Genomic DNA, 27983 nt, shown 5'->3' on the forward strand with positions numbered 1-27983 from the left:
CTTCCTGTAGCGTTGGTCGATATCAGGAAAGTACACACGCACACACGTGACGTTATGATACACGACCCGCTCCGGTGTGAGAGTGTGTGTGTCAGAGTGTGTGTCAGTGTGTGTGTGTCAGAGTGTGTGTCAGAGTGTGTCAGTGTGTGTGTGAGAGAGTGTGTGAGAGAGTGTGTCAGTGTGTGTGTCAGAGTGTGTGTGTGAGAGTGTGTGTCAGTGTGTGTGAGAGTGTGTGTGTCAGAGTGTGTGTCAGTGTGTGTGTGAGAGAGTGTGTCAGTTTGTGTCAGAGTGTGTGTGTCAGAGTGTGTGTCAGTGTGTGTGTCAGTGTGTGTGTCAGAGTGTGTGTCAGTGTGTGTGTCAGAGTGTGTGTGTGTCAGTGTGTGTCAGTTTGTGTCAGAGTGTGTGTGTCAGAGTGTGTGTCAGTGTGTGTGTCAGAGTGTGTGTGAGAGAGTGTGTCAGTGTGTGTGTGAGAGAGTGTGTCAGAGTGTGTGAGAGAGTGTGTCAGAGTGTGTGTCAGTGTGTGTGTGAGAGAGTGTGTGAGAGAGTGTGTCAGTGTGTGTGTGAGAGAGTGTGTGAGAGAGTGTGTCAGTGTGTGTGTGAGAGTGTGTGTGAGAGTGTGTGTCAGTTTGTGTCAGAGTGTGTGTGTCAGTTTGTGTCAGAGTGTGTGTGTCAGAGTGTGTGTCAGAGTGTGTGAGAGTGTGTGTGTCAGTGTGTGTGTCAGAGTGTGTGTCAGTGTGTGTCAGTTTGTGTCAGAGTGTGTGTGTCAGTGTGTGTGTCAGTGTGTGTCAGTTTGTGTCAGAGTGTGTGTGTCAGAGTGTGTGTCAGAGTGTGTGTCAGTGTGTGTGTCTGCTGGCGGCAGCAGCTCTGTCCACGCTCGGTCATCAGGACGTTAAGGGCGGGGTTGTCGGTGCTGCGTGGCGGTGCAGACGTCAGCAGGTCGTCGGTGTTGGAGGAGTTTCGGGTTCGTCCTCCTCATCAGCAGCTCCTCGATGTGTGAGCGGTGAGAGACAACTGATATTCCATCTTCTTCATCCTGATATGAAGACTCCGTCCTCGGATTGTCTGGACTTGGACCGAACCGCTCTGACGTGTTGGTCCGGCTCGTGTCAGTGTTGGGCCTGCAGGCGGGAGGTCAGGCCGACGCGGCTGCAGTCTGCGTGGCTGCAGGCGGGAACATAACGAGAGCAGGCAGAGTCTCTGAGGATGTGGAGGGAATTTAATCTGCATCATGAGGGGGCGGCGGAGGAGGCTGATTCGAAACGGTCTAATTCAGGAAGCAGCTGCAGAGACAGACAGGACACGAGTCTCGGGGTACCGACTGTGTTTTAATGAGTCCACATCCACGCTGTCGTCTCATCTTTTGACGGTTTCTGTGTCTGGGGACAGACAACGTGCACGACCAGGCCGATTACAGGTGTTCAAAGCTGCGCCTCTCGGTCTCTGCGGGGCTGCCGTGTCTGTCCCCGTCTGTCCCCGTCTGTCTGTCCGTCCCGTCTGTGTTAGATTCAGCTTCAGCTCCTGTTTATTAGCAGCTTTACGGTTCTGGGCGAGTGAAATAATCCTCCGGTCGTGATGTTATTCTGTGAAAACGTCAAACCTGCAGCAGGATGAGTGAATGTGTGTGTGCTCCAGACTGTTAAAGTGACTGAGAAATTGATCAATGCTTTCCGAAAACCAGATGTACGCTGTATTTTCCTGATAAAACACCGCCATCTAGCGTCTGAACACGCGCCCTGCGTTCCAGATGAAACGCGTACAGGGGGCGTATCCCTGACGTCACCACGCTGGACGTCTTTGGACTCTGAACTGTCTGGACTCACCGGCGGAGGAGTTAGCAAGCCAGTGGAACATAAATTTCAACAAAACGTTTTGTTTTGCTGAGGTATGTCCCGAGAATTATGAGTTTAATTCAGTCATCAGTTTCTCCACAGGTCATAAAGTGATTTAACTTCAAGCAGAATCTCGTAAATAACAGCCAAAATATTTTAAACGAGCTAACTTTACATGCTAACTTCTGCACGCCGCTCAATATAAAACCAAACTCCGCTCAGAATCTTCCCGTTTTAAAAATGCTTTGCTTGTTAACTGCGGACAGAGCAGTTAAAGCGTACGTAGCTCCAGTGTTTTTGAATCTGTAAAATGTTTTGGGTCATTCGGCTAATGGCTGATGCATATTGCAAAACACTCTTTGAATTTAAAGTCGTTTTAATGTGGTTCACTGTGGTTATCTGCAGCTGTGACTTAAACGGGAAAGTGGGACAAGAGTCAACCCTGGAAGCAGCCTCATTTAAAGTGATTAATGTCGTATATTGCATGTTTGCGGAATGAACAACAGCTCAGAAACGGGAGAGTTTAATGACTTTTGGGCTAAAAGTGAGCAGCTGATTGGAGCTGCACGCTGTCGGGAAGCTGACTGACTGACATGTGATGAGTTTGTCCTGAGATGAGGGCTCGTATTTATAACCACTTTGATTCAGCAAACTCAGTGTTGACCTGCGGAGTTCAGAGAGGCAGTGCTGGCTGCCTGCAGTCTGTGTGTTACAGTCGCCGCCCTGTGGTGGGGATGAGACACTGCAGGACTAGAACCCAGTATTCACCCAGAACATGGAGTAAATACAGATAACCTACCTGAAGCCAGTGAGACGCTGGCTCAACAGGTGTCACACAGATAGAAAACCTTGAAGTCAACATAATAGAGATACCAGGCTGTCTTTCAGCAGATCAGCGATGGCTCTCACACAGGTGTCCTCTGACAAGTGCGCTGGTGGCTACCAGAAGGTTTTCGAACACGACAGGTGAGATCTCAGCTGAACCTTCAAGTGGACTAAAATGCTCAAATGTCCTCGACACCCGTGAAGCCGTGAATGTGAGGATGTGTGTGTGTGTTTCCTCCTGCAGCACTGAGCTCAAGTGTAAGATGAAGTTTGCCGTCTACCTTCCTCCCAAGGCTGAGACCGGCAAATGTCCCGTCATGTACTGGCTCTCCGGTGAGTTCTCAGCCTGAAGTCTTTGAGCCCACGGGCTCCATCTTAAAGACACTTTTATTCTGTCTTTTTACTTTAAGACTCACATGAAAAACAGATGTTAGTTTGTCTCTCAGTTCTGACTGAAAACTGCCAAAGTCCTTCATGTTTAAACAGCTGCTCTCTGTAGGCAGACGGCAGGAAGCAAGGCGTTTGTTGGGGTCTATTTTCAGCTGCGGATGAATCCACATTTGGTCCTGTAGTGAGTGACAGCAGGATGGTGTGTGTTGATGGAGATGAAGGAACAGCAGTGTGGCTCACTGATATGTGGATGAAGATACACTGACAGTCCAAACCGACTGACCCGTCTGGTGAAAATGGTGCTGAAGTCAGATGTTGTTGTCTTTCCTCCATTTCGCTGATCTTCAGCTCGATGTTTCATTCTGTTTGTCTGCAGGCCTGACATGTACGGAGCAGAACTTCATCACTAAAGCTGGCAGTCAGCTTCCTGCTGCAGAGCACGGCATCATCATCGTCGCTCCGGACACCAGCCCACGTAAGACCACGCACACACACACACACACACACGCAGACACACAAGAAGCTTGTACACATCTCCTGATGTCTGATGCCAGAGATTCAGGTGTGTTGTGCTAGTAGCAGCTAATGTAGCCTTTAGCAGCTCCAGAGGTCTGGTCAGCTCAGCTAGCCGCACACCAACAGCGCCGTTTCACTTTCACACCCATAGCCTTCAGATGACGACACCTGAGGGACACAACTTCTGTCAACAGGACAGGTCAGCCCTCTGATCGGTCGACAGGTCAGGTCAGGCCCCTGATTGGTCGACAGATCAGGTCAGCCCTCTGATCGGTCGACAGGTCAGGTCAGGCCTCTGATTGGTCGACTCTTCAGGTCAGCCCTCTGATCGGTTGACAGGTCAGGTCAGGCCCCTGATTGGTCAACAGATCAGGTCAGGCCCCTGATTGGTCAACAGATCAGGTCAGGCCCCTGATTGGTTAACAGATCAGGTCAGGCCCCTGATTGGTTAACAGATCAGGTCAGACCTCTGATTGGTCGACAGGTCAGGTCAGGCCCCTGATTGGTCAACAGATCAGGTCAGACCTCTGATTGGTCGACTCAATCAGTACTTCTTTCTGATCCCGTATCAGGTGGGTGTAACATCGAGGGTGAGGATGAGAACTGGGACTTCGGTACTGGAGCTGGTTTCTATGTTGACTCCACGCAGGACCCCTGGAAGACCAACTACCGCATGTACTCCTACGTGACCGACGAGGTGCGTTCCATTTAGGATTTGTCAGTTTGACCATCAGCTGAACTGAACTTAACGTGGTCGCTCTCTTTTTCTCAGCTCCCCAAACTGATCAACGCCAACTTCCCCACCGACCCAGACAGGACGTCCATCAGCGGCCACTCGATGGGCGGCCACGGGGCGCTCATCTGTGCCCTGAAGAACCCTGGGAAATACAAGGTACTGCAGCACATTTCAACTCTCACAAACAACATCAAGGTGTAAAACGCGGCTCAGTGTGAGCTGTTGTCACAACCAGGAAACTTTAGTCACTCAGGAAAATAACTTTATTTATACAGCAGCGATAACAAAGTGCTTGGACAGACAGAAACAGATCAGTGAAGACAAAAAGTCAAAACAAAAGTACAAAACACAAAATGTCAACATAGTAAACACAAGAAAACGAGTAAAAACGGCATCACATGGAAGCAGTTGTATAAAAACTGGTTTGAAGGACGGAGGTGATTCTGCGAGCCTGATCTCCCCGGGCAGCTCAGTCCAGAGTCGAAGGGTCCTGATGGGGTCAGCTGCCTGTCACACCAGCCGACGGGTTCACTGTCTCCCAGCAGAGTCTGGAGACTAGATAGACAGATAGATACTTTATTGATTATATATATATTTATTTAAATTCAAGACGTGTCCTGAAGTGTCCTTGTGTGTCTCCTGCAGGCTGTGTCGGCGTTCGCTCCCATCTGTAACCCCATGCAGTGTCCCTGGGGACAGAAGGCCTTCTCAGGATACCTGGGCCCCGACAGGTCCACATGGGAGGTGAGAACTGAATCACACCAACTGGACCTCATCCCAGAGAGAGGAACTGGGAGTCTGATGTTTTATTCTGAAGGATGCTGACATGAACTTCCTGTGTACATGTTAGTGATCTATTACTTTTCTGTCCGGTCATGTTACAGTCAGGACTAAAGTGATTCTGATTGGTTGTGACAGACTTTCTGAAATGCATCGTGTCCTGATTTCAATTCTGAATCAGAAATTGATCAAAATGAGCAAACGATTTCAAAATCAAAGCAGGACTATTGATAATTACTAACATCCACTGCTGATTTAACGATCTAACTTCTCCTGTCGTCCTCGCAGGCGTACGACGCCACCGTATTAGCGGCGTCGTACTCCGGTCCTCAGCTCGACATCCTCATCGATCAGGGCCGCGACGACACGTTCCTGTCGGCCGGCCAGCTGCTGCCCGACAACCTGCTGGTCGTCTGCTCCAAGAAGAACATCCCCGTGGTCTTCAGGCTGCAGCCGGTCAGTCCCTGTTCTCCGTCAGACCACAGCGAGTGCTTTCATATGTGATGACGTCAGTCCAGAGGTGCTGACGAAACCTCCGTCAGGCTCACAATCCGCTCCCACAAACTTCTGTAACGAGAAGGAGAAAGAGCTGCACGTGAACAAACATGTCGACTCGGGGCCGCTGAAGCGAAGTCTTAAACTCCGTGCGGTTTGTCTACTCAAAGAAGTCGTGTGGTTGGTTTTGTGGCAGTAGGAGAAGTTCAGCAGTTTGATGAGGTAGTGCAGCAGTGCGGCATCATGGGAGTTGTTGTTGTTGTCATGAACGTCTGATGTGACTCAGACAGAAACGTTGCCAGTCGAGGTTAAGTTTGTCACGACTTCCTTCTTCATTCTCCGAGCAGGAAGCTGCAGGGACAGGAAATGAAACACTCTGTCAGCTTGATAGATCTCTCTGGTCTGAACTTTGTTAGAAACATTTGGAACTCAACAAAATATGTAATTAATTAAGAATCACTTTATTGACAGTATATATATTTTTACACACACACACTGAATTCATCTTCTGCATTCGACCCATCCTTAGTTGAACACACACATGCAACACCCGGCAAATTACATGCAGTGAAACACACACAGGAGCAGTGGGCAGCATCAAGCGCCCGGGGAGCATATTGGGGGGTTAAGTGCCTTGCTCAAGGGCACATCAGTCAGCTAATGAAGGGGGGGGGGGGGCGTTTTTTCACATTAATCACTCCACCACACCCAAATTTTTCCTGCCCGCGCGGTGGGGGAATCGAACCTCTGATCACAAGCCGGGGGGCAGCCGTGGCCTAGAGGTTGGAGAAGCGGCTTGTGATCAGGAGGTTGCCGGTTCGATTCCCCCACCGGACGGGCAGGAAAAATTGGTGGAGTGATAATGTCCCCACCCTCCTTAGCCGGCTGATGTGCCCTTGAGCAAGGCACTTAACCCCCCAATATGCTCCCCGGGCGTTTGATGCTGCCCACTGTTTCACTGCATGTTGCGTGTGTGTGTGTGTTTCAATCAGAGAAGTCATTTCCCATCTTGGGATTAATAAAGTATATAAAAAAATAATAATAAAGTGAAAAAGAAGAAACCAACCTCTTGGCCAGGGCTAGATACGACATAACGTCAGGTTTTAGACGCTTTGATGAGCAGGATAAAGGTTGACCAGCAGACCTGCTGATGATCTGCCGGTTGACCTGTGGTTCAGATGGTGTTGTGCTTCATGCTGCGTCTCCTCCTGCAGGGCTACAACCACAGCTACTACTTCATCTCCTCCTTCATGCACGATCACATCGAACACCACGCCAAGTTCCTGAACGCCTGAGTGAGCCGGTGGAGTCGCCCGTGGAGTCGGCCACGAGTCGGCCCGTCTGAAGCCTCCGGCGAGCAGCCCTCACCTAAAGGCTCTGGCAGACAGACAAAGTTCACAGAAAGTGTTGGTTTAATGTCACAGCTTTTCACAATAAAATCCCCACTTGTTCATTTTGCTGTTTGTTCTTATTGAAGTCACGCACACAGTGGAGCTTGTGAAGCCTTTAAACCACACACACACACACACACACACACTCTGACCTGTGACGATTCACCACATCCCTCAGTGTGTTCGTTCACTGTTAGCTAAAGCTTCACTGTGCAGCTGCAACCAGTTTGGTGCTTCATGCTGCGTCTCAGAGGGCCTGAGCTCAGAGGTGGAGGAAGCTCGGCTGTCTGTGGGTTCCAGATTTAGACGCTTGTGCCCCGGCTGACGCTGTCTGCTCTCGTGAGAGGGAGAATCGACGTGTTTCAGGAAGTGGGGAGGTTGCAGCACTTTGAGAGACGGCTGGTTTGAGGGAACCATGTGATGAATCATACTTCCTGTAACAGCCAGGCCTCAGCTCGCTGCATCTCTTCCCCCAGTGATCAGCGGCACTCAGAGATGGCGGGTACACGGTAAGAACACCTTAAAAGATCTCGTCCTGGTCTCTGACGTGAGGGTTTTGTAGTGCTGATTCCTTTGCAGGTTTCCTCCACCGTCACAGCCTGCAGCTCTGGTCTGCTCAGATCAGATCCTCTGGGGGCCTCAGCTCGCTGCTGCCTGGTGGATGGAAGCAGGTTGAAGTTCTCGTGGTCGACAGCCTTAAATAAGCTGACGGTTTGGTGGATTTTAAGACGGATGAGTCAAAGAGGTTACAGCCTCCGGTACAGACTCAACACTTCTGTGGGTGTGAGCAGGTGAAAACAGGAGGTCATGCACGACTGGAGGTCCAGGCTTCCGTGTGCTTTCAGTTTCTTTCCTGTCCCGGAAGTCGTAGCTCTGACTGCATTAGCTCAGCAGGGTTCGACAGCAGGTTTTATCTCCCGGCTCAGACCGACAGAACCGAGAACCTTCAGACTTCATCTCTGCTGCTTTCGTTTGCCTCTTCGGTGTCTGAACGTCAGCCTCCGGCTCGTCTCAGCGGCGCAGCAACAGTTCAATAGGACAGTCGGTGTCTGCAGCTCGCTTCTCAGGCACTTTTAGAGACGGTGGAGGTCAATACAAAGTCCACAACCATCACGGCTGAATCCAGGGCTCGGATCCCGTTTGTGGTTCCCTTTAGACAGCAAAAGCACTTTGGTTACAGTTAAGAAATACTTTGTGTTGTATTGGTAAAATACTGCATACACGTACACAAATCCTACAGAGTAAATTTTGTCAGCAGTTCAGTCCAGATCCATCGTGTTCAGACTGTCAGGAGGCCTTAGCAGTCCGAGGTTTATCAGATTGACGATCACACCTGCTTTGTTCAGACCAGATCCGGGTTCAGAACCCTTCTGTTGAGGCTTTTGGTTTAACTGGTCCTAAGTTCAGTCAGATGTCTGCTGGGGCAGAGCGTCTGTGGGATCATGTCTGACTGCAGGTGCAGGTTCAGGTAAATCATGTGTTTGTTTCTTATGTGTGAGACTTGAAGCTCCATCACTGCTGCAGCCTCCTCCACCACCCAGTTCTCTGAGTGAACACGATGCCTGTCTGTCTCTCTGTCTGTCTGTCTGCAGGACTGAATGTGGAACAGGCTCAAACAGAATCTGTTCAGCTTGTATTTTGAGTTTTTGACTGATGTTGTGTAACGTAGTGAAGCAATCAGAGCTGCAAACAGGAACCCAACCAGAAACAGTCGAAACGGTTTCTCTGCGTCCACACATCATTTCAACACAAACAGGAACCTTTTCACAAAGTGATCGGCCTTTAACGCAGCTCTGATGTCGGCTCCTGCCAGCCATAACGACTAATAACTAATGACGGGGTTTACCGGCTGCACTGACGTCAACAGGAAGTCGACTGCAGTCTGCCAAAAATACCAACATGTCCTGCTGAGCACACGGACCTGCAGACCTGTTGTGAAGCATTCGAGTCCTGCACGTTTATCGTGTCTCGTGTACATAATCAAGCGCAACATGATGACAAGGAGTACTTCAGTTTACTGCATGCAGCAGTGTGTACTGAGAGCAGCTGAAGTACGCGCTGACAGGAAAGAGAAGGATGTTTGTTCGCGTCTGTGCAGGTGCACTCGCCATGAAAATGCAGTACGTGTACAGTAGTAGTACTGACATCTTTACGGTATACACGTACAGATATGAACAGTACACACATGCAGTATAAATATATATTTTTGTTGTAGATTTTTGCTGTGTCAAAGTTTGTTGTTGCTGAGTCATCCCACTTTTCACAAACAATCCTGTTAACATGACAAAATGACAGATCAATCAGCCGATCTGTCAGCTGATGTCGGTTCATCAGCTGACTTTTCCTTCAGCCAAACGACTCGAGTGTTTGTGAACACGCAGAATCACGAGCCTGCAGAGTGCAGCAAAGCAGCCGCCGCCCGTCCCGTCGCCACAGCGCAGCTCGGCGGCGCAGGGAGGCGTGCAGCTCCGCATTAAGGCCTCGCAGAGCCCCGCAGACCGGCTGAGCCAGTCCAAGTCCATGGTGCTGCAGGAGTCCGACCTCCCTCAGAAACCAGTAAGAAGACACTCAGACCCCCCATCCTTCAGTGGCCGCCGCTCGCTTTCTCATTCGCCTCCTTCTGCTCTCAGATCTCTCGACATCGCAGAAATCAGTCTCAGCACGACGTCTTCATCATCGCAGGAGGAGGAGGAGGAGGAGGAGCAGCAGCTGAACCGTTGGTGAGAACAAGACTCAACATCTCACTGAAAATCTCAAATCCAAAACTCAGTCCCAAAACCAGTTCAGAGACACTCTGTCTGCTGCAGTCCAGATCGTGTTCACAAACAGAACGAACACAGCAAACTGAACTTCCTCACAAAGTCTCCTCCGCCTCACCCAGCTCACTCCTCCCTCCAGCTTATTTCACTTTATTATTCTAATCTGACAAGGACCGAAAGAGTCCAGCTGCAGAGGACATCAACGACATTTCAAACCATTTCAAAGCTGAACCTTTAAATCGTCTGATTTCAGCTGAAAGGCGAACACCTGAATGTGGCTAAAATCTCAGAGGGCGGCAAGAAGCAGAGGAAGAACTGGACTCAGATGTGGAGCGTGCTGACCTCAGACCAGCTGCTGTTTTACAAGGAGATGCAACAAGGATCAAGTCAGGTATGAGAACACCTCAGAAACGAGGAGCTGGGATTTATTTTTCTGTGCCATTAAAAATATCAAATTTCTAACTTTTGATGGTTCATCTTTTTGGGTTCTGTGTGACGTCGTGTCCACGTTCAGAAACCAGGAAGTAAGACGGATGTGGTTCAGCTGTGTGGGGCTGTGATCGAGTGGACGACGGAGAAGTCGAGCAGGAAAAACGTCTTCCGGGTAACAAACGTCACTGATGTGACGCACGTGCTGCGTCTGTCCCTGTTGGAACCAGGACCGAGCAGAAGACCGACGAACACTTCAGACTTCTGCTCTTCACTGATGAAACTTGTGAAATATGTTTTTATGAACCTTTGTTTCCTTCTGTTCAGGTCACAACGAGCACAGGAAGTGAGTACCTGCTTCAGACCGACAGCTACTCCACCGCCAGTAAGTGGTACGACAGCATCAGGAAGACCATCGACTCTTCAGTAAGACCTCACTTCCCTTTCATCAGAGTCCATGTTGTTTTGGGCACAAATGGATCTCACAGTCCTAACTTGAAATGTCTTTTGTTCAGTGGACATTAAAGAGACACAGTGAAAATGAGGCTCTTCTTTAGATGAACTGAAATGAATGGCTTCCTGTCACTGGCTGTGATTCTTCTTCTGTCCAGACCAAAGCAGACGGAGGACTTCCTCTGCGGCGGTCAAACAGCACAGAGTACCTGCCCAGGCACAGCTCCCTACCTGGATATGTCTCCGCCTCCCCGATCACCAAGCAGCGCAGCCAAGTCAACAGACGCTCCATCAGTGAGTAGCCGAGCCGTTTCCTCTCGCCTTGTGACTCAGCAAGCGCGACCAGTTCGCTTCTTTTGAGTGAAAAACTGAAAACTGTCACAGTGGCCATGAGTTCTCCATGCAGCCACAGTGTGGCCTTCAGGGCTCAGCCTGTGGAGGAAACCGCAGAGCTTCTGTCGGTCTGACGCTGTCAACCTGCTGCTACAGAAATGTTTTTCAGCCGCTGCTCGATCAGTCCTATCGATTGTTGGTTTTTCGTTTAAGTCGTGTCAGTACATCTGGATTATCTCGAGTCTGCAGACAGAAGCTCACGTTTAACGTCGGCCTTTTCCTGCAGACATGTTTGGCAGCTCCAAGCTGAAACACAGCACCTCCGACAGCGCCGACAAGAACGGAGTGAAGAACAGACTGAAGAAGTTCATCACCAGACGTCCGTCCATGAAGACTCTGCAGGAGAAAGGCCTCATCAAAGGTACACACCAAAGCCTGAACCTGTTTTAATGCTGTCAACTCCTCTTCCACGCCGTCACGTTGTTCATTATGGTGGCACTGAATTTGTTAACCTTTAACCCGAAGCTAACAGGATGCCGTTTCTGTGACGGTGACCTTTGGAGGGGTGATTGGGCCGTAAAACTCGACATCACAGAGCAGATATTGCAAATGAAATGTGTATCTTAATGATTAAACCTGCTCCAACATTGATCTCACTCTGTCCACCTCAGATCGAGTTTTCGGCTGCCATCTGGCGACTCTCTGCGAGCGTGAAGGAACCACGGTGCCCAAGTTTGTTAGGATCTGTCTGGACGCTGTTGAAAAGCGAGGTGCGTTCATTGACAGGGTCTGTGGGCTTCGTCTTCCGTCTCTTTCCTGTTTGTTTCCATGTTGACTCACGTCTGACACCATTTGGATTTTTGAGTGAAGACGCACATCCTGTCCTCATTGAGCCAAGGCCAACCTGTACCTGAGTACCTGAACTCACCAGTCACTGGAGGCTCTGATGGTTAAACTGACCTGACTGAATCAAACCGACTGGTGGTGTTTGGTCTGAGGCCAGCGCTGACTGGATGACTTCTGCTCTGGTCTGAAGTCAGCCTATGTTTCATATTTGTTTTCAGGTCTGGAGGTTGACGGGATCTACAGAGTCAGTGGAAACCTGGCCACAATCCAGAAACTTCGCTTCATCGTCGATCAAGGTCGGTTCAACTCTTCTTCTGTTTGATCTGCTCCTGCAGATTAACTGGATTATGTTCCCAGGTGGTCCATCGGACGGTTCCTCAGGATCACCAGGAGGGAATTTCAGGAGATTTGGCCCAAACATCCACTAAGACTCAGAAGACGAACAGATTAGAATTTGAAGGTCAAAGGTCTTGTTTTTAGCATAAACTCAGGATGAGATAAAACTATGAAACCAAAAAGTGAAAGGTCAGCTTCGCTGTGACGTCATAATGTTCCTGTCCATCGTGACCAGATTTCACATGGTCACATACTGACGTGGTGACTCTAATCTCGGGGGTCCACCTCGGAGGGTTAGGGTAACCCTGTGCTGCCGGGTTGAACGTGTGCTTGAAGCCTCCACGTTGTACAATCTGTAGCTTCTCTGCAGCAACATCCAGATTTGAAGCTTTGGAATCCATCACAGTTAATGTCTGTATTGACTACAACATTGTGAACTGACCCCGTGTCTGCCCCCCCAGAGGAGGACCTGGACCTGGACCACAGTCAGTGGGAGGACATCCACGTTGTCACCGGAGCCCTCAAAATGTTTTTCCGTGAGCTGCCCGAGCCGCTGTTCCCCTTCAGCTTCTTCCAGCCCTTTGTGGAGGCCATCAGTGAGTCAACCCTCACAGAATACAAATCCATACTACACACAAAGTACACGCTGTACTACACACAAAGTACACACTGTGTAACACACACAGTACACACTGTACTACACACAAAGTACACACTGTGTAACACACACAGTACACACTGTACTACACACAAAGTACACACTGTGCGATACGCAGGTTAAATTGCATATGATTATGAATGTCCTGCTGCTGTTGTGTCTGTGATCAGAGATCAAAGAATCCAAACAGAAAGTTCAGGCAGTGAAGAAACTGGTCCAGGAGCTGCCCAAACCCAACCAGGACACCATGAAGCAGCTCTTCAGCCACCTGCTCAGGTGAGCCTCCACACACCTGAGCCATGACTGACCGTACGTTTGACTGTCAGGAAAATATCACTGACGAATGAACTGCTTTAAGCTGAACAAAACATCAGAGCTCTGAGGGGTTCAGGTCTTGAGTCATGAGGGGTACAGACGTCAGACTGATGCTGGTCTCCTCAGAGCAGCTGGATCTTCTAAACTGTGTGTCCCCATGTGTCCATTCAGCCCTTGTCCTCTGCTCCTTTACAGAGTCCTGGCCTTCTCCAGGAAGAATCTGATGTCCACTCAGGGCATCGGCATCGTGTTCGGCCCCACGCTGATGTGGCCCGAGCTGGACGCAGGAAACATGGTCAACATGGTCTACCAGAACCAGATTGTGGAGTTCATCCTCATTGAGAGCCGGCAAATCTTCAACCTGGACAGGAAGTAAAGTGTCCTGGATGGGACTGTCTGATGGAATCACATTTACCCCTGAGTTAAAAAGACCAAAGTCCTTCAGATGTGTTTGAGATCAGGAACAGCGTCTGGTTTTGGCTGGACTGTCAAAAATAAACCAAAGCTTTCTGAGCAGAACCAGTTTTGAGAAAATCCTTGTTTTAAATAAGTGATCGGAGTCTGGCACGTTATGAGCACTTCAGCCCTCGTTTCTCCTGGACGACGACACGTCTCGAGGTCCTCGGGGCTCACCTGCAGATTCAAACCTGACCCTCTGTGTCCGATTACGAGATACAAACTTTTCACACATTAGTGGCGCCCCCTAATGGCAGAAGATCCCAGGACTGCAACTCGGTTTGGTTAGGATGGCTGAAAGAAACTGAGTTTCTCTGTAAAATTGAACTTAAAGATGGGTTTAAAGTGTGTCATTTCCAAATTCCATGAATTACAAACCCAGAAGTTTTTCTATGCGAGCACAGAAGACTCTTTGTTCAAATCAAATTTGTTGCAACATTTAAGACAATCAATTAGTCTGATAATCAATTTGTTTCTAAAGTAAAAATGACTGAGGCAGCAAATCCTCACGTTTAAGGATTTACTGCTCCAGGCATTTTTGTTAAATTTTTTTCACAAAAGATTAAGCACGAAAATAATTGTCACATTACTTGAATACGATGATGGAGGTGATGCTCTCGCATGTTAACATTTAACAGACATTTTGTCAGGCTGTGATGTGTTTATGTCAGGCCGTATTTTTGATGTTTTGTACCACACGTTATCAGGCTTTAGCAGCTAAATACTGCGTACTGTCAGATCCTTTCACACGCATCAACAATAAAGAAATATTTTGTAATGTGGTTTAAGTTTTGTTCATTCAACAGTCAACAAACTGCACAACAGCTACACACGGTTTAATACGAACTACAGACACACACTGTGGTTCAACACGTCCGAAAGCCTCACAGGGTCTCAGACGACACGACGCTCACAACAGCAGGTCAACACTGAAGAACACAGTAGAAATACTACACAGAAATACTGTCGCCACAGAGGAAAAAAACCTCTGAAATACATCCCGATCAGCGTCATCTGAAACATTCAGTCCGGGAGAATGAAAACTCTCAAAACACTTCATTATATTCCTTAAACAATTTAGTACCTTCAGTAAGACCAAATTATTTATTATTTCACTGATTGCAACGGATGCTTTTAATTTAGTATTTTATCTCACATTTATTCATAGATACCGTGTGAGCTACTGTGTGGGGAAAAACTAGTATTTGTATTAGAACTACGATAATATTAATGATAATATTTCAGTACATTTCTAAGGAAAAACATGTCACTCGCAATTTTTAATGAAGTGAATATTTGAGGTTTAACTGTAAATTAAAGAAAGATTCACAGTATTTGTAATATGTCACTATCACATTTCTTCTTATAAACTTAGCACAAAGAACTCAGAACTTTTTAATAAAAGTTCAACTTGGATGGACTAACCGTCTCAGTCGTTCAGAGGAGCTTCTACCCAAACAGTGGAGGAAATATTACAATACTGTTTGTCGTATATACATGAGCACTAAACTTTGATTCCAACCTGATCAGAGACAAAGATACTGTCAGTAAAAATTACGAGATAAGGCCCCGCTGATGACTTTTAATGTAAAAGCTAAACCCAAAGGTCGACTCAGTGTCTCATCATTTTGCTTTCCCTGCAGTTCTTCTCACTACTTGTTTGAACTCATTTAACTAACTTTTCCTTAATTTTGGAACCTTTTGGTTTTCCGCAACAACACAAGATTCAACATATCAGCACAACATCAGTCTACATTTAAGTCTACGTGAACTTGTTTTAGTCACTCTGAGACTCGCTTAACTCACTGAACTCTGACTGAATTTATCTTTTTGTCTGAAAAAGAAGACAGGCAGATCATCGGACAGACTTTGAGGAAGAAAGAAAGCACTTGTTGGCTGTTAAGGTGGAATGGTTGTTAAGGTGGAAAGTAGAAACGACGAGTTCCAGTAAAGGCAGAGTGGTGAGAGCAGGACAGTTCAGAAATCCAAAGATCCACAGAATAGGAAACCAGAATCCAGATCCAGAATCGTGTGCTACCTGTGAAGACAGGAAGTGATAAACCTTTATTTACACAGACGAACGTTAGCAAAACTGATTGTGTCAGGATTTCAACACCATGTGCACCCAAAAAACTGGTACCCTGCAACATGGTTGTCGTGTTGCTGTGGTGTCTGTCCTAGTTGGAGATGTGGTTGACAAGGTGGTTGTGGTTGCTGGGATGGATGTTGTGTTGATAATACAGTTAATGCGTTAGATGATGTGCTTGATGAAGTGGTTGATAATGTGGTTGATGACATGGTTGTGGTTGCTGGGGTGGATGTTGTGTTGTTGTGTTGCTGTGATTGGTGATGCCATGGATGATGTGGTTGATGAGGTGGTTGATGAGGTGGTTGATGGCGAGGTTGATGGCGAGGTTGATGACGAGGTGCTTGCTGATGTGCTTGAAGACGTGGTTGCTGTGGTCACTACTCACCTTTAGTTTACTTGCTGTGGCTCTGGTGGGGTTGTTGCTGCTGTGGCTGTTGTGGTTGCTGCCGAGGGGAGTGATGGCGGGGACTGGATGTCGCTCCACCTCCTCGGATGGTTGGCCTGACAGTTGGACAGGAGGACGGATACTGATGGTGCTGATGTCCGGCTCTGATTGGCTTGGCTACACAGAGACATGTGACACATAAGTCAGCTTTTGACTTCAGTCTCATCTGGTGAACTGAACTTCACCTAGCACCACCATCAGGAGAAGACCCTCACTGAAATCTTATCAGCAGATTGTCCTGAATGGTCCTTCTTTGATCCTGCTCCGGAGAACAAACCCTGACCTTCCTGTAGTGCCCTCTCTGAACAAATCCTAGTGCCGGCAAGAAGATCTGACTTGCCAGTATGTTTAGTTTGTCATTGCGGGACTTTTCCTCACCTATCTGAGCAGAGTGTCCTCTCCTGGAGACGTTCTTGGACCGGACAGCCTCTTTAATGCGGTCCACCTCCTGTTGGTAGCGCTTCCGGTCCCTCAGGGCTGACTCCTTAGCGGCTCTCAGGGCAGCTTCGAGGGCCTTCACTCGTTCTGCTGTGGCCCGCAGACGCTTCTCCAGCTTGGGCAGCTCACAGCGAAGGTCAGCGTTGTCCCGCACCAGCTGGAGAACACAAAGGCTTAAATCTACTGAACTTTGTGATTGTAAGAGCCTGTTTTCTCTTTTTGTGTTCCTGTGATAATGACTGAGCTGTAATCCACGTTTTGAACAAGGGCAGAGGAAGTGCTTATAAACCGGAAGGTTGTGAGGGGCTGGAGGTGTTGTTGTCATGGGGAGCGTAAAGTTTTTGGACCGTGGTCACGGCGGTAAAAGAGGAAAATATGTGATATGTGTCAATCCGAATGTTGTTGTTGTAAATAAAAGAACCAGAAAATCACGGAAATCGTTTGTGGTCATCTTGTGTCTGATACGTAAAGGAAAACCAGTGGCGCACGTCGATTATACGCCGGCCCAGCAACAGCAAGCGGCTTATAGGAAAGCCGTTACAGCGATCTTTACCTGAACTTTACCTGAAGATCGCAATGCAAACCTAAAACCGATACGAGTCCAAAACTGAGTCAAACAGCTTGATCGATATTCTGACAGTGGGGCTGACAGATTCGATTCAGCCTTGATTGCCGTTTTACGTTACTTGTTTATGCTAACCGTATGAAGTGTATGGTGTGAACTGTACATCCGGAGTCAATTTCAGGTCCTCCCTCTCATTTACAAAGCCGTTAGCGGGTGAGGAGCGAGCCACGACGCTAACTCTGCTGAACTCTGCAGCTTACAGAAAAGCAGAGACGGAGCTTTTGTCAGTTAGCAATGGAACACACTTCCTGTCCAGATCAGGGACGATAACGTGCTAAAGATTTTTAAAAGAAAGCTGAAATCATTTCATTTCATTTTGGATTTAGGTAACCAGGATTTCAGGCTGCAGGACTGAATCTCACTAGCGCCTCCCACTGCTGCTCTGCTGTACTGCTTTTAACATGTTATTTATTTTCCATCTTTGTTTCTCTGTATTCTATTGTCACTTATCTTTTTTAATTATTATCAAGTTAGCATTCATTTTCCATCGTTTTTATGTTTGTTCTTTTTTATGTGAAGAATTTGGTGCAAGTCATGTTGTAAAGCTGCTAAATAAAGTTTGTTGTTTACAGCACTTTGGGCCTGAGACCTGCGTCCACACCTGAACTGCATAATAAAAAATGTAGTAAATTTTGAAACCATCACAGGGTTGCTGGACCAACTCTTGGAGCTGACGTTAGCTTAACGGCTGTTAGAAGGTGAAAGGACATAAAAACTCAACAAGAGAAATCAACTACGATCCAATCACTGACCTGTTAGCCAATTCGGCTGACGACACACTGAGGCTTAAGACCAGCATGTTGAGAAATGGGCAGCTTAAATTCACATCAGATGAGACGTCTGGAGTTCTGACTGGCTCCGTCTCCATGGCAACGTCTCAGCGATCAGGTGCGAATGTTTCCCTGCCGTGTCATCACTCACCTGTTTGTGGACCTTGCTGAGCTGCTCCAGGTTGTTTTCTAAGAAGATGATCCTCTGTCTCTGGGCCAGACTGCCGCCGGCCTCGTCGCAGTCGTTCTCTGAGCTCTGTTAGAAGAAGAAGAAGAAGCACAGAGACCTCAGGGTCATCACTCAGCACAGAAACAGGACGAGGCTTTACCTGGCTGCACCTGAGTCACTTCACCTTACTTTAATCATATCAAACCATCTTCAGTTCGCTGTCTGCTCATTAGAACTCACAGCGTTTTCCAGCACAACAGTAAACATAAAGTGAGCTTCTTTCATCCACGGTCTCAGTTTCAATCACGTTAGTTCAAAATAAATCAGATGTAATAATAATCAGACCAGACCTCCTCTGCAAGAACTTCATCCCTGGCAGCCATGTTGAGGCCAATATTCAAAGAGCCATCCAGATGAATCTGTAGCAGTAGTAGCCGTAGCAGTTTTCTGAAGTTTGATCAAAACGCTCACCTTCATGTTGACTAAAACTAACTAATGTTTCCAAGACTAAACAGACCCGAACGGCTCGGGGTTTTCCTGCTCTGTGCTGGACTCTCAATGCTGCTGACCAACGTGTCTCAGTCTCTGATCACGAGGCCTGCTGTCAGTCTTTGTTAACTTTCAGGAATTCTGTGCTGTTTGATTAAAACAGACTCTGGATGTTCAGTTAAACTCAGACAGGACGATAAATTCAAACTGCAAACAGCCGATCACAACACGTCCTCACATTCTTGACTCGAGCTCCGATGTCCTGGAGGAAGACTTTACGGAGGCTGTTCAGCGTCTGAAGCTCTTTGGTCTGTTGGGTGAAACACGAAGACACAGCTCATCTGTCACAGCTGCACAGGAAGATATGTGATTGTCAAAGTAAAAGTCCACGTACCACAGTCTCCTCCAGGCCCTTCAGGTCCTCTTTGGCTTGTTCTCTCTTCTCATTCAGGAACCTAAAGCACACAGAGTCTGAGTTCAATGAAACACTGAAGTGTCTGAGCTGAACGAGTCGCAGCTCAAACCTGTTTCCATCCACCCGGCAGGTGGAGCTAACCCTCCACTCATTAAACCACTGCAGAAGAAGAAGAGAACGCTGTGACGAGACAACCATCAGCCAGAGAGCTTCGGTCAAACGTCCAACAAATGACAGAAATCAGACAACTTTCACACCTCAACCACGAGGACACGTGAAAAAAACCACACTGACTGTTCAGTCTACAGAGAGCACGGAGGGACAAACTTACTGCAGTTTCTGGAGTTTCCGGTCTTTGTTCTGATCTTCGGCTCTCAGCTTGTCGAAGTCGGACTGCAGCTTCCTGTTCTCCAGCTGCAGAGCCTGATTCACACTGAAACAAGAGCACAGCTGCAACCTCACAGGGAAAAACTGAACCGGCAGGTCTTCAGTTTGAGTTCACTGAAACTCGAATCAAACCACTGAAACGTCAAAAGACGAAGAGCAAATCAAATGAGCTCTCACACTGATGATCGGCAGCTGCGAACGATTACAGTTCTAATCGATAGTCAATGACGTACTCTTTGAGCTGGTCTACGTTCCTCTGCTTCTGTTCGATCTCGTCTCGGAGGCGACTCAGCTGTTTCTGATGAACCTCTCTGTGGTTCTCCATCTGTTCCTCCAGAGTTCTCTACAGAACACAAACAGGAACACGTCACGTCTGAGGTTTGTCAGAGAGATTGTTGCTTTGAAATGATTAGAAATATTTAAATTTGACTTCTTTTTGAATGACAGAGGAACATCTGCAGTGCAGTAAAGGTCATGAAACTCCAAAGCAACCAGAGGAAAAAGAACAAGACAAGATCTCTGACTTCAGATCCTACAAACAGGGATGGTTCTTGTAGGAAGCTTTTATTTTGTACATTTTTACCAAATTTTTGAGCGACTCGGACATAATCTGAAACCTTTAACACATTTACATATTCCACATTCATGTGCAAACTGAGGGCTACATTCAGTGTAATTAGGAACAAAGAGGTCCTAAACTCGAGCCCTGAGGAACACCAGATTTAACACGTTGGTTTTTATTGTTATTGTTGTTTTATCATACAGAGAGCTGCAGAGGTCCTGGATCATGTGATCGATCACCTGATCAGTCATGTGATCACTTAGATTTTTACCTTCATCTCAACGGCATCCTTCAGTCGGCTCATGTGTTCTTTCTCTTTGTCCATCACGTTCAACTCATGCATCTGACCTGCGCACACACGCACACACACACACACACACACACACACAGTTTATGTCTCCAGTCTGTTGAACTGTGTTGGATGTTAACAGATGGCTGCCAGCCAATCACAAAGCAGTGTTTCCTGTAACCATGGTGATGCTGTCCCACCTTGAGCTTGGAGTTTGGCGACCTCCTCCATCAGAGCATCCTGACTCTCCTCCAACTCCCTCTTCTTCTGCTCCACCTTCAGCAGGTCGTCTGTCAGAGACACAATCTTCGCCTGGAGCTGCAACAACAAGCACAGGATGGTTATTTAGTATTACTGTACTACTATACTGCTGTACTACTGTACTACTATACTGCTGTACTACTGTACTACTAAACACAGAGGACAGTCAGAAAACTGGGAATATAGTAAGAAAACTGACAGCACTACTGCAACTTCTATTAAAAATAAAACTACACTTTTGTCACTGTATTCCTTATTATTTAGAGATAAATCTGGTTTCATGCCTTTAAGAGGCCTTCAGTCAGTGATGAAACTCTGAAAATGTCTTTGCACTATGAATTCATTAAATTCCCTGATCTTCGTCACGAAGAGTGCGGACAGAACGTGTACGTCAGCGGACGGCATCGCGTCAAGGTTTACGAGTACAAACACTTGAAAGGACAGCGAGTCCTTCTGACCTTCGTCACAGTTCAAAGGCATCAGGAAGGTTTCCTGGTGTTTCGAGCTGCTCCTCTCTCAGTGTGGTCGATCTCTGTTTGGGCTCTGCTGTGTGTTACCTGTGAGACGAGGAGCTGACAGGTGTTCAGCTCCTTGTCGGTGGCCTCCATCCTGCTCATGTTCTCCGTCAGGTTGACCTCCAGCTGTCTGCTGCGGTTCACCAGGGACTTCACCTCCGACTTCATCTTACTGACGTAGAGACGGGCTGTGGTGAACTCCTCCTCCATCACGCCGCTCGTCTCCGTCATCTGAGCAGACAGAGACAGACACAGTCAATGAGCTGCGAGAGCTTCCTTCATTTTGGACTCCTTTGGACTTTGGTTTCTGTCTTACGGCTTTGAGGTCGGTGGTGCCGAGGACGCTGCCGATCTCACTGAGGTCTCTGATGAGCAGATTGAGGATCTCAGCCGATCTCTTCTTATGATGCGAGCTGATCTCCTGCAGGGTGGAAAACTCCCTCTGAACCGCCTCCAGACTGGCCTGGAAGCAGAGAGGATCTGATCTCAGGTCAGGCACAGAGAGGATCCTGCCATCACACCATCCTAACCTACCCCCTCCTGATCCCTGTTTCTTCATGTGGACTCACAGTTTTGTGCGCGAGCTCCTCGTTCAGCTGTTCGTTGCAGTGGTTCTTGTTCTCCACCTCTTGGCTCTTGTGGTCGTAGTTGAGGGCGAGCTCCTCCAGCGCCTGCAGCACCTCCTTCACCTCCTCTTTGGCCGAGTCGCTGTCTCTCTGCAGCCGCGACAGCTCCTCCTGTAGACGCTCGTAGTCATGGCGGCTGGACACCAACAGCTGGAGGTGGAGCAGGTGGAGGTTACATCAGCTGGTTAGGACAGACAGTCCAGAGGAGGTGGAGATATACAGGTGAGACTCACCTCGTCCTGGTCGATCAGCTGCTGTTTAAGCTTCTCGGCTGTCTGACTGTGCAGGTTGATCTCATCATCCTGAAACATGAGTCAGCACATTTTTAACATCCCACAGACTCAAAGGGAACAAAGTGCGCTGAACCGCGGCAGGTGAGACTCACCTTGTCGTCCAGCTGCTGGTACAGGCTGGTGATGAGCGTCTCGTACTGCGTCTTCTCTTCGTCGGTCAGAGGGACGGAGGGCGGAGCCAAACAGTCAATCACCGCCGTCGCCTCACTGCTGCTGCTTTTCTTGCTTCTGCTGCTCAGCTGCTCCTCCACAGGTACGGACTCACCTGCACAAGTTCAGAGAGGCTCAGCTTGAAGCAGAGCTTTGACTGCCTTTGATTCCCTCTGGAAGCAGAAGCTCAGCTGCTCCACTGACGGTGGACGACTCTGTAAGACGAGTGTTTTACGGCCTACCTTTCCTCCAGCGTTTCAGCTCGCTCTCCAGTTTCTGGATCACGATGTTCAGGTTCCGGTTCTTCTCTTTCTCCTTCTCGTACTTCTTCTTCCACTCCTCAGCCGTCAGCTCCAGGTTCACAGACACTGTGTTCTTTATGGTTTTAGCTCTGAGACACAAAAACAACACAGGAAGTCACAAACGCTGCCTGTCAAAATGTAAGAGTGGACATTTCGCCCCGCAGGGTGACTGCTTATCCGATCTGGTTCCCGGTCCCGGACTGGACTACTCGGATGTGGACCTGCGAGTACCTCTGTCCGAACATGAGGGTGGACTTGGTTTCAGCCTCATTGTACACAGACGGAGAGCAGCAGATGATGATGGTGGTCCGACAGTTTCCTCCCAGAGAGTCCTGCAGGATTCGAGTCATCTTGCTGTCCCTGTACGGGACGTGGGTTTTCTACGGGCGGACAACAAATGAGAAGTTCACCACTCTAATTGTGAAGTTTGAATTCTCTGTGTGAAAGTTTCAGCTTCACATTAGACTGATAATACGTTTGCAGACGTTAGCTGATGCCACATTAGCAGACGTTAGCTGATGCTATGTTAGCAGATGTTGGCTGATGCCACATTAGTAGATGTTAGCTGATGCCACATTAGTAGATGTTAGCTGATGCTATGTTAGCAGACTTTAGCTGATGCTATGTTAGCAGATGTTAGCTGATGCCATATTAGCAGACTTTAGCTGATGCTATGTTAGCAGATGTTAGCTGATGCTACACTGGCAGAGGTTAGCAGACTGACCGTTCCTTCGCTCAGAGCAGCGATGACGTTTCCCAGGGCGGACAGAGACTTGTTGATGTTCTTCGCTTCGTCTAACACGGCGCCTTCTGCTCCCGTTTTGCTCACCTGAACAAAAACAGCAAATCATCATCATCATCATCAACATCTTCATCACCATGTTTGTAAAATCACTGGGATGAAATGAACAGCTGACGTATTTTCTGCTGAAGGTTAGCTTAGAGTCTGTTTCGCTGAGTTTCAGACTCCTGACAGGAAAATGTCTCTTATTCTGGAAAGACTACATCAATGTGAAAGGGAAACGCGGTTAAAGCTGTTGGTGACGGAGCCCCTGAGGTGACGGAGGGCTAAGTGAGTGTGAGGGAGCGGCGTGACCTTCTCGCTGCCTGCCAGGTCGACCAGGTAAAGCTTCCCCGACAGCTTCGTCTCCGTCTCCACGTTCTCCTGCTTGATGTTGATCAGAAAAATGCTGTGACTGCGGGAGCTGTGCTCGTTCATGTCTGCAGGGGAACACACACAAACAGTCGTGGTAGGAGTATCACAGTAGTACTGGTGGTATTACAGTAGCACGAGTACAGTTAGACACTGACTGGTGACGGCGACGTGTCTGTTTGCTTTCCCCTCGTCGATGACGTCCATCACCTCGTCAGGACTGGAAACAAAACGCTCCGTGCAGCCCTGACAGGAAACATGCCTCATGTTACTGCAGTACCAATAATACTGCAGTACTGATACTGCAGCTCATCTATTTGTTCTTTGTGTGTCGAATGTGAAAGCAGGGTGGATACCTTGACGAAGGGAACCCGGTTTTTGTCCTCGTGAACAGCCAGGTTTGTCTTGGACACTGAAACGTGAGAGACATTGTCAAAAAGACACAAAGACACGAAGACATGTTTAATCTGAGTGTTAAATATGGTAAGTATCATCTTCACCGTCGAGCAGGTCTCTGATTTTGTCCAGGTAGATTTCAAAGTAAGAAACCTGCAGAGAGAGGACGTTAGTACACGACTGCAGTATTTTCACCAAGTGTGAAGAAATCAGCCTTCACGGCAGATTCTGTCATCATTTTAAAGCTTTTCACACGTTCACATGAGTGAGCACAAACACAAACGCCCATCCTGTTTGTGAACAGGGAGCATATGGAGAGCAGGTGGGTCAGTGAACGCCTCACTGCTCTCCGATGCTCACAGAACATCAGAGGCTCTGCAGGCTGCTGACCTCAGATCAGATCAGATCAGACGACACAACACGGATGAATCTACGGAGTCCCTGAGGTCCAAAAAGGCTTTTCATCATAAAAACTAATCCTCTCATATTTAGATTGTGAAGCTGTTTTACTGTTTCTGTTTCTGTAATGGAAGTTATTTAGCTTTATGTTCATCTTTCTGTATTGATCACACGAGTGACTGCCGGAGCACCAAAGGACAAACTAACAAAGTTTAAAGTAAGAAACAGAACTATAAATAAAACAAGTATTTCAGCTCTGGGCTTTCATGGTTTCGTCTGACTGATGATGTCATCGGGGTGAGTCTGACATCATCACCTTGATGTGAAACTCCAGGTTCTCGTCCATGGAGTAGATGTGGTCGAAGATGTCTCTGGCGATGCGAGGGATGATCCCCATCAGGTGAGGGTCGTGCAGGTTCCCCTGGAGGGAATTCAAACCCAGAGACGTTAAGAGGACAACAACTTCAGTCGGCGAGAAGCTGAGGTGTTTAGCTGACGGCTGATTCATGTGAAAACCACACACTGCACACGTGTCAGTACTGCGTCAGTACTGCGTCAGTACTGCACAGTAACACGTCTCACAGCACAACATGTCAGACAAACATGAAACACGGCAGCAAGTCAGACTGACCTCCATCGTGTGCGTCTTTCCTGATGACGTCTGACCGTAAGCAAAGATGGTCCCGTTGTAACCTCCGAGCACATCTGGAACACACACACACACACACACACACGCGCACACACACACACACACACGCACACACAAACCAGTCACGATCAGTAGCTTCTGATGAACACGATGGAACACCAATAAACACAATAAATAAACAGAAAGCATTTTGAGGTAAACAGGAAGTGTTTTGGGTAAACAGGAAGTGCTTTGGGTAAACAGACGTGCATTACGGGTTTGTGTGAACATGCAGCAGGTTGTATGAGGGGCTGCTCCTCAGGTGAACTGACCTTTAACGATCTGTCGGGCGCAGGTGTCGTACACCTGAACCTGCTCGGTGTGTGGAGGGAGGACTCTGTCAAACACATAGGGCTTCCCCTGAAACACAGGAAACAAGCCGTCAAAATAAAAGCTGAGCGCAATAACCTGCTGCAGGTCCATCCTGTGGGAGGCCGCGCAGACGCTGGCACACCTGTACGTGTCCACAGGTGTGTCTGCTTCGTTACACTGATGAGACACACACCAATCTGATCTGAGGACAGTTTGATCCACACACTGGTCTCACTGTTAAACCGCTGATTACTGATTCATGATTGATCCTGGCGTCGTTACTGATCGATCAGGAAGCAGAAGTCGGACTCAGACGCCGAGCAGGTCAGGGATCAGCCGGTCTGTTCAGGCTGAAACGTCTGAGTGTCAGGTGTTACTGAACACTGCAGTGTGTTTAAACATCACTGAAGTCAGTCGTTAGGAGCTTCTCTGTTCTGATTGGCTGTTGTGTATTGATTAGTCAGGAATGTGACAAACTGACCGATCAATAAGGAAAATCACTGATAGCTTCAGAGTCAAAACACAAAGAGGTTCAGACACACAAACGTCCATCTGCTTCCTCTGATCTCAGGTCAGTCACTCAATAAGACGCCCGTCGTCATGGAAACTGCATCCCACTGGGAGCAGACTGAACGAATCAGAAGACGGGAAGATGATTACTGCTCAGCGATGCGCACACGCACACACACACACACACACACACAGCATCCCGCCCAGGAACCGTCCATTAACACTGATGCTGTCAGTCACATGAGCCGCAGCGGCTTCCAGCCTCCGTCGTCATGGAGACAGAACATTTCCCATGAGACCTCAGTCAGGAGCTCAAACCTGTCGTTCGTTTTCTTTCTGTCTGTCAAAGTTCCCTTCAGACATAAACAACACACACAGGTACAGGTACAGGTACAGGTACAGGTACAGGTACAGGTACATTCTTCTACGTGTCCAGATCGGGTGTGTGGCTGCCAGCAGATACTTAAAATCTAAACTTTACTTCACGTGGCGATCAGGAGCTCAGACAGGAAGTGCTGAAAGATGATCAGTTTGCGTTCGGTTCTTTTCTCATGACGACTTTCACAAACATGATGCATCTTTTTAAAGTGGAAACCTGGAGACGAGTCTCGTTAAAGAGACGAAGGGACGGACTGATGTCTCCTCGTTATACCGATCAGAAATCCGCATCATAACATCTGAGCTGGAAACCGGCGAGGAGAAAACTGGGACAAATCCATCAGGACGGAGACGTCGGTCACGTTTCAGGCCAAACTGAAGGAGTCCGCGTCCTCCAGTGCAGTTCTGTCCAGACCACAAGGGGGCGCACCGACTAAACACTCTCAACACGTGTTCCCGGAGGAACCAGCCAATGCGGCCACATAACATCTCACTGCGTGTTGTTAAAGTCTTCTAACCTTCCTGTAGCCGTGACGCACCGTCCACTCGCTGCGTCTGTTTCTGGTCTCCTCGAACCCCACGGCCCCGGGGCGCCACCGTGTGGCGAACTCAGGAACAATCATGGGGAAAGATGGTCCAAACTCAACACTCGAGTTAATACCAGCACAATCACTGGGACAACAGGTCATGTTGAGAATGTTGAGAGATAAGACCCATCACACAGGCATACGACCGAGCGCCGCCGGGACGCGATGACATCATTCTGACCCCAGGATTCTGCAGCCACTGAAACCTGGAGGGAAAGCCTGCAGTCAGGACTCAGGGCAGACAGCTGCCCGCTGTGACACTGTCATTTTCTGTCGGGAACGTGACAGAAACTGCAGTCAGGTTGAAGTGGGAGGTCCACAGGTGATGCGTTTGATTTCTGTGAGCTGCTCATGATTGACAGGTGAGATAAAGACGATCAGTTTCCGGTGTTTCTATTGTTGCAGACAGACAGACAGACAGACACACGGGCAGACAGACAGGCGCAGGGTGCGCCGGGAACACAAACACCGTGCTGACCGCCTTCACACTGACGGACTGCCGGGATGAACTCACCGCCACCACCACCGTGTCGTCTCCGCTGAATTTGGGGATGAATTTGTCTCCGCGGCTCCGCTCCGCGTCGTTCAGGGGCCTGAAGCGGCACATCACCTTCACCCCGCACACCCCGCACTCCGCCGCGTCCACCATCACCGACGCCGTCCGCTCAGCACCGACGACACTGCAGACAAACCAGCACGGACGCACCCGGAGACACAGTCAGCCTCTGGACAGGAAACGTGAGACGGATCCGTCAGAGTCCGGTCAGCGTCGCTCCATCAGGCTGCTGCTGCTGCTGCTGGCTGAACGCCCCCACCTCCCGCAGCTCCTCCCGCTCCTCCCGCAGCTCCAGCCTGGACCACCGCACGGAACTCTGGGACATGGAGTCTCGTCCTGTCAACTGAGGCGTCAGCGGTTACATGGAGGGAAAGAAAACAAGATGATTTCGAAAAAATCTTTTAAAATGAAAGAAAAGTCGAAGGAAGTCTTCACCTTCACAACTCGAGACTTTTCAGTATTAAACGCGCTGTTTGGTCCACCCAGTTCTCCCGCCGGACCAGACCCTCAGGCCTCCTCCGAGGTCCTGGTTTCAGGCCTCCACCAGGTGCCGTCACGTGACGTGGTCTGAATAACACCTGAAGTCAGTGTGTGTACAGAAGCATCAGCGTGACAGCTGACAGGACTGGACT

General features: G+C 48.5%; 3 protein-coding genes across 4 annotated transcripts; 2 read left to right on the forward strand and 1 right to left on the reverse strand.

Annotated features, from left to right (window-relative positions):
* Positions 1-1729: 1729 nt before the first annotated feature.
* Positions 1730-7024, forward strand: esd (esterase D/formylglutathione hydrolase). Of its 2 annotated transcripts, none has more exons than XM_046403699.1 (9): positions 1730-1882; positions 2721-2795; positions 2899-2987; positions 3421-3519; positions 4133-4257; positions 4333-4452; positions 4942-5040; positions 5365-5532; positions 6786-7024. In XM_046403699.1, the coding sequence occupies exons 2-9, from the start codon at positions 2728-2730 to the stop codon at positions 6864-6866; spliced, it is 849 nt and encodes a 282-aa protein (XP_046259655.1). In that variant the 5' UTR covers positions 1730-1882; positions 2721-2727; the 3' UTR covers positions 6867-7024. The 2 variants fall into 2 exon arrangements, with proteins under 2 accessions (XP_046259655.1, XP_046259657.1); XM_046403701.1 differs by having other exon boundaries at positions 1741-1882; positions 2718-2795.
* LOC124066834 (kinesin heavy chain-like) lies at positions 6812-27627 on the reverse strand. The gene is made up of 26 exons (XM_046403619.1): positions 27310-27627; positions 25281-25368; positions 24952-25025; positions 24637-24741; positions 24026-24074; positions 23882-23937; positions 23684-23771; positions 23469-23593; positions 23097-23201; positions 22604-22752; positions 22313-22461; positions 22013-22185; positions 21861-21929; positions 21571-21777; positions 21318-21464; positions 21044-21232; positions 20426-20543; positions 20208-20284; positions 19608-19717; positions 19319-19420; positions 18967-19027; positions 18811-18882; positions 18066-18170; positions 16460-16676; positions 16022-16198; positions 6812-6948 (listed from the first exon to the last, which is right to left on the reverse strand). The coding sequence occupies exons 1-25, from the start codon at positions 27442-27444 to the stop codon at positions 16029-16031; spliced, it is 2940 nt and encodes a 979-aa protein (XP_046259575.1). The 5' UTR covers positions 27445-27627; the 3' UTR covers positions 6812-6948; positions 16022-16028.
* On the forward strand, positions 7144-14330 carry arhgap15 (Rho GTPase activating protein 15). Its single transcript, XM_046403657.1, has 13 exons — positions 7144-7471; positions 9344-9518; positions 9593-9682; positions 9975-10112; positions 10236-10325; positions 10478-10576; positions 10762-10897; positions 11223-11357; positions 11608-11706; positions 12001-12078; positions 12580-12714; positions 12947-13052; positions 13287-14330. The coding sequence occupies exons 1-13, from the start codon at positions 7383-7385 to the stop codon at positions 13465-13467; spliced, it is 1551 nt and encodes a 516-aa protein (XP_046259613.1). The 5' UTR covers positions 7144-7382; the 3' UTR covers positions 13468-14330.
* Positions 27628-27983: the final 356 nt, after the last annotated feature.

This window comes from Scatophagus argus, chromosome 11, assembly GCF_020382885.2.
Source record: "Scatophagus argus isolate fScaArg1 chromosome 11, fScaArg1.pri, whole genome shotgun sequence".
Classification (NCBI taxonomy): domain Eukaryota; kingdom Metazoa; phylum Chordata; class Actinopteri; family Scatophagidae; genus Scatophagus; species Scatophagus argus.

Coding starts and splice junctions, on each gene's coding strand:
- arhgap15 (XM_046403657.1), top strand. CDS start 7,383: ATGAATCATACTTCCTGTAACAGCCAGGCCTCAGCTCGCTGCATCTCT. Junction 10,113..10,235: donor TGCAACAAGGATCAAGTCAG/GTATGAGAACAC, acceptor GTCCACGTTCAG/AAACCAGGAAGTAAGACGGA. Junction 11,707..12,000: donor GGACGCTGTTGAAAAGCGAG/GTGCGTTCATTG, acceptor ATTTGTTTTCAG/GTCTGGAGGTTGACGGGATC.
- LOC124066834 (XM_046403619.1), bottom strand. CDS start 27,444: ATGGTGGACGCGGCGGAGTGCGGGGTGTGCGGGGTGAAGGTGATGTGC. Junction 24,075..24,636: donor ACCTGGAGTTTCACATCAAG/GTGATGATGTCA, acceptor CTCTCTCTGCAG/GTTTCTTACTTTGAAATCTA. Junction 23,594..23,683: donor CAGACACGTCGCCGTCACCA/GTCAGTGTCTAA, acceptor GTTCCCCTGCAG/ACATGAACGAGCACAGCTCC.
- esd (XM_046403699.1), top strand. CDS start 2,728: ATGGCTCTCACACAGGTGTCCTCTGACAAGTGCGCTGGTGGCTACCAG. Junction 2,796..2,898: donor AAGGTTTTCGAACACGACAG/GTGAGATCTCAG, acceptor TTCCTCCTGCAG/CACTGAGCTCAAGTGTAAGA. Junction 2,988..3,420: donor CGTCATGTACTGGCTCTCCG/GTGAGTTCTCAG, acceptor GTTTGTCTGCAG/GCCTGACATGTACGGAGCAG.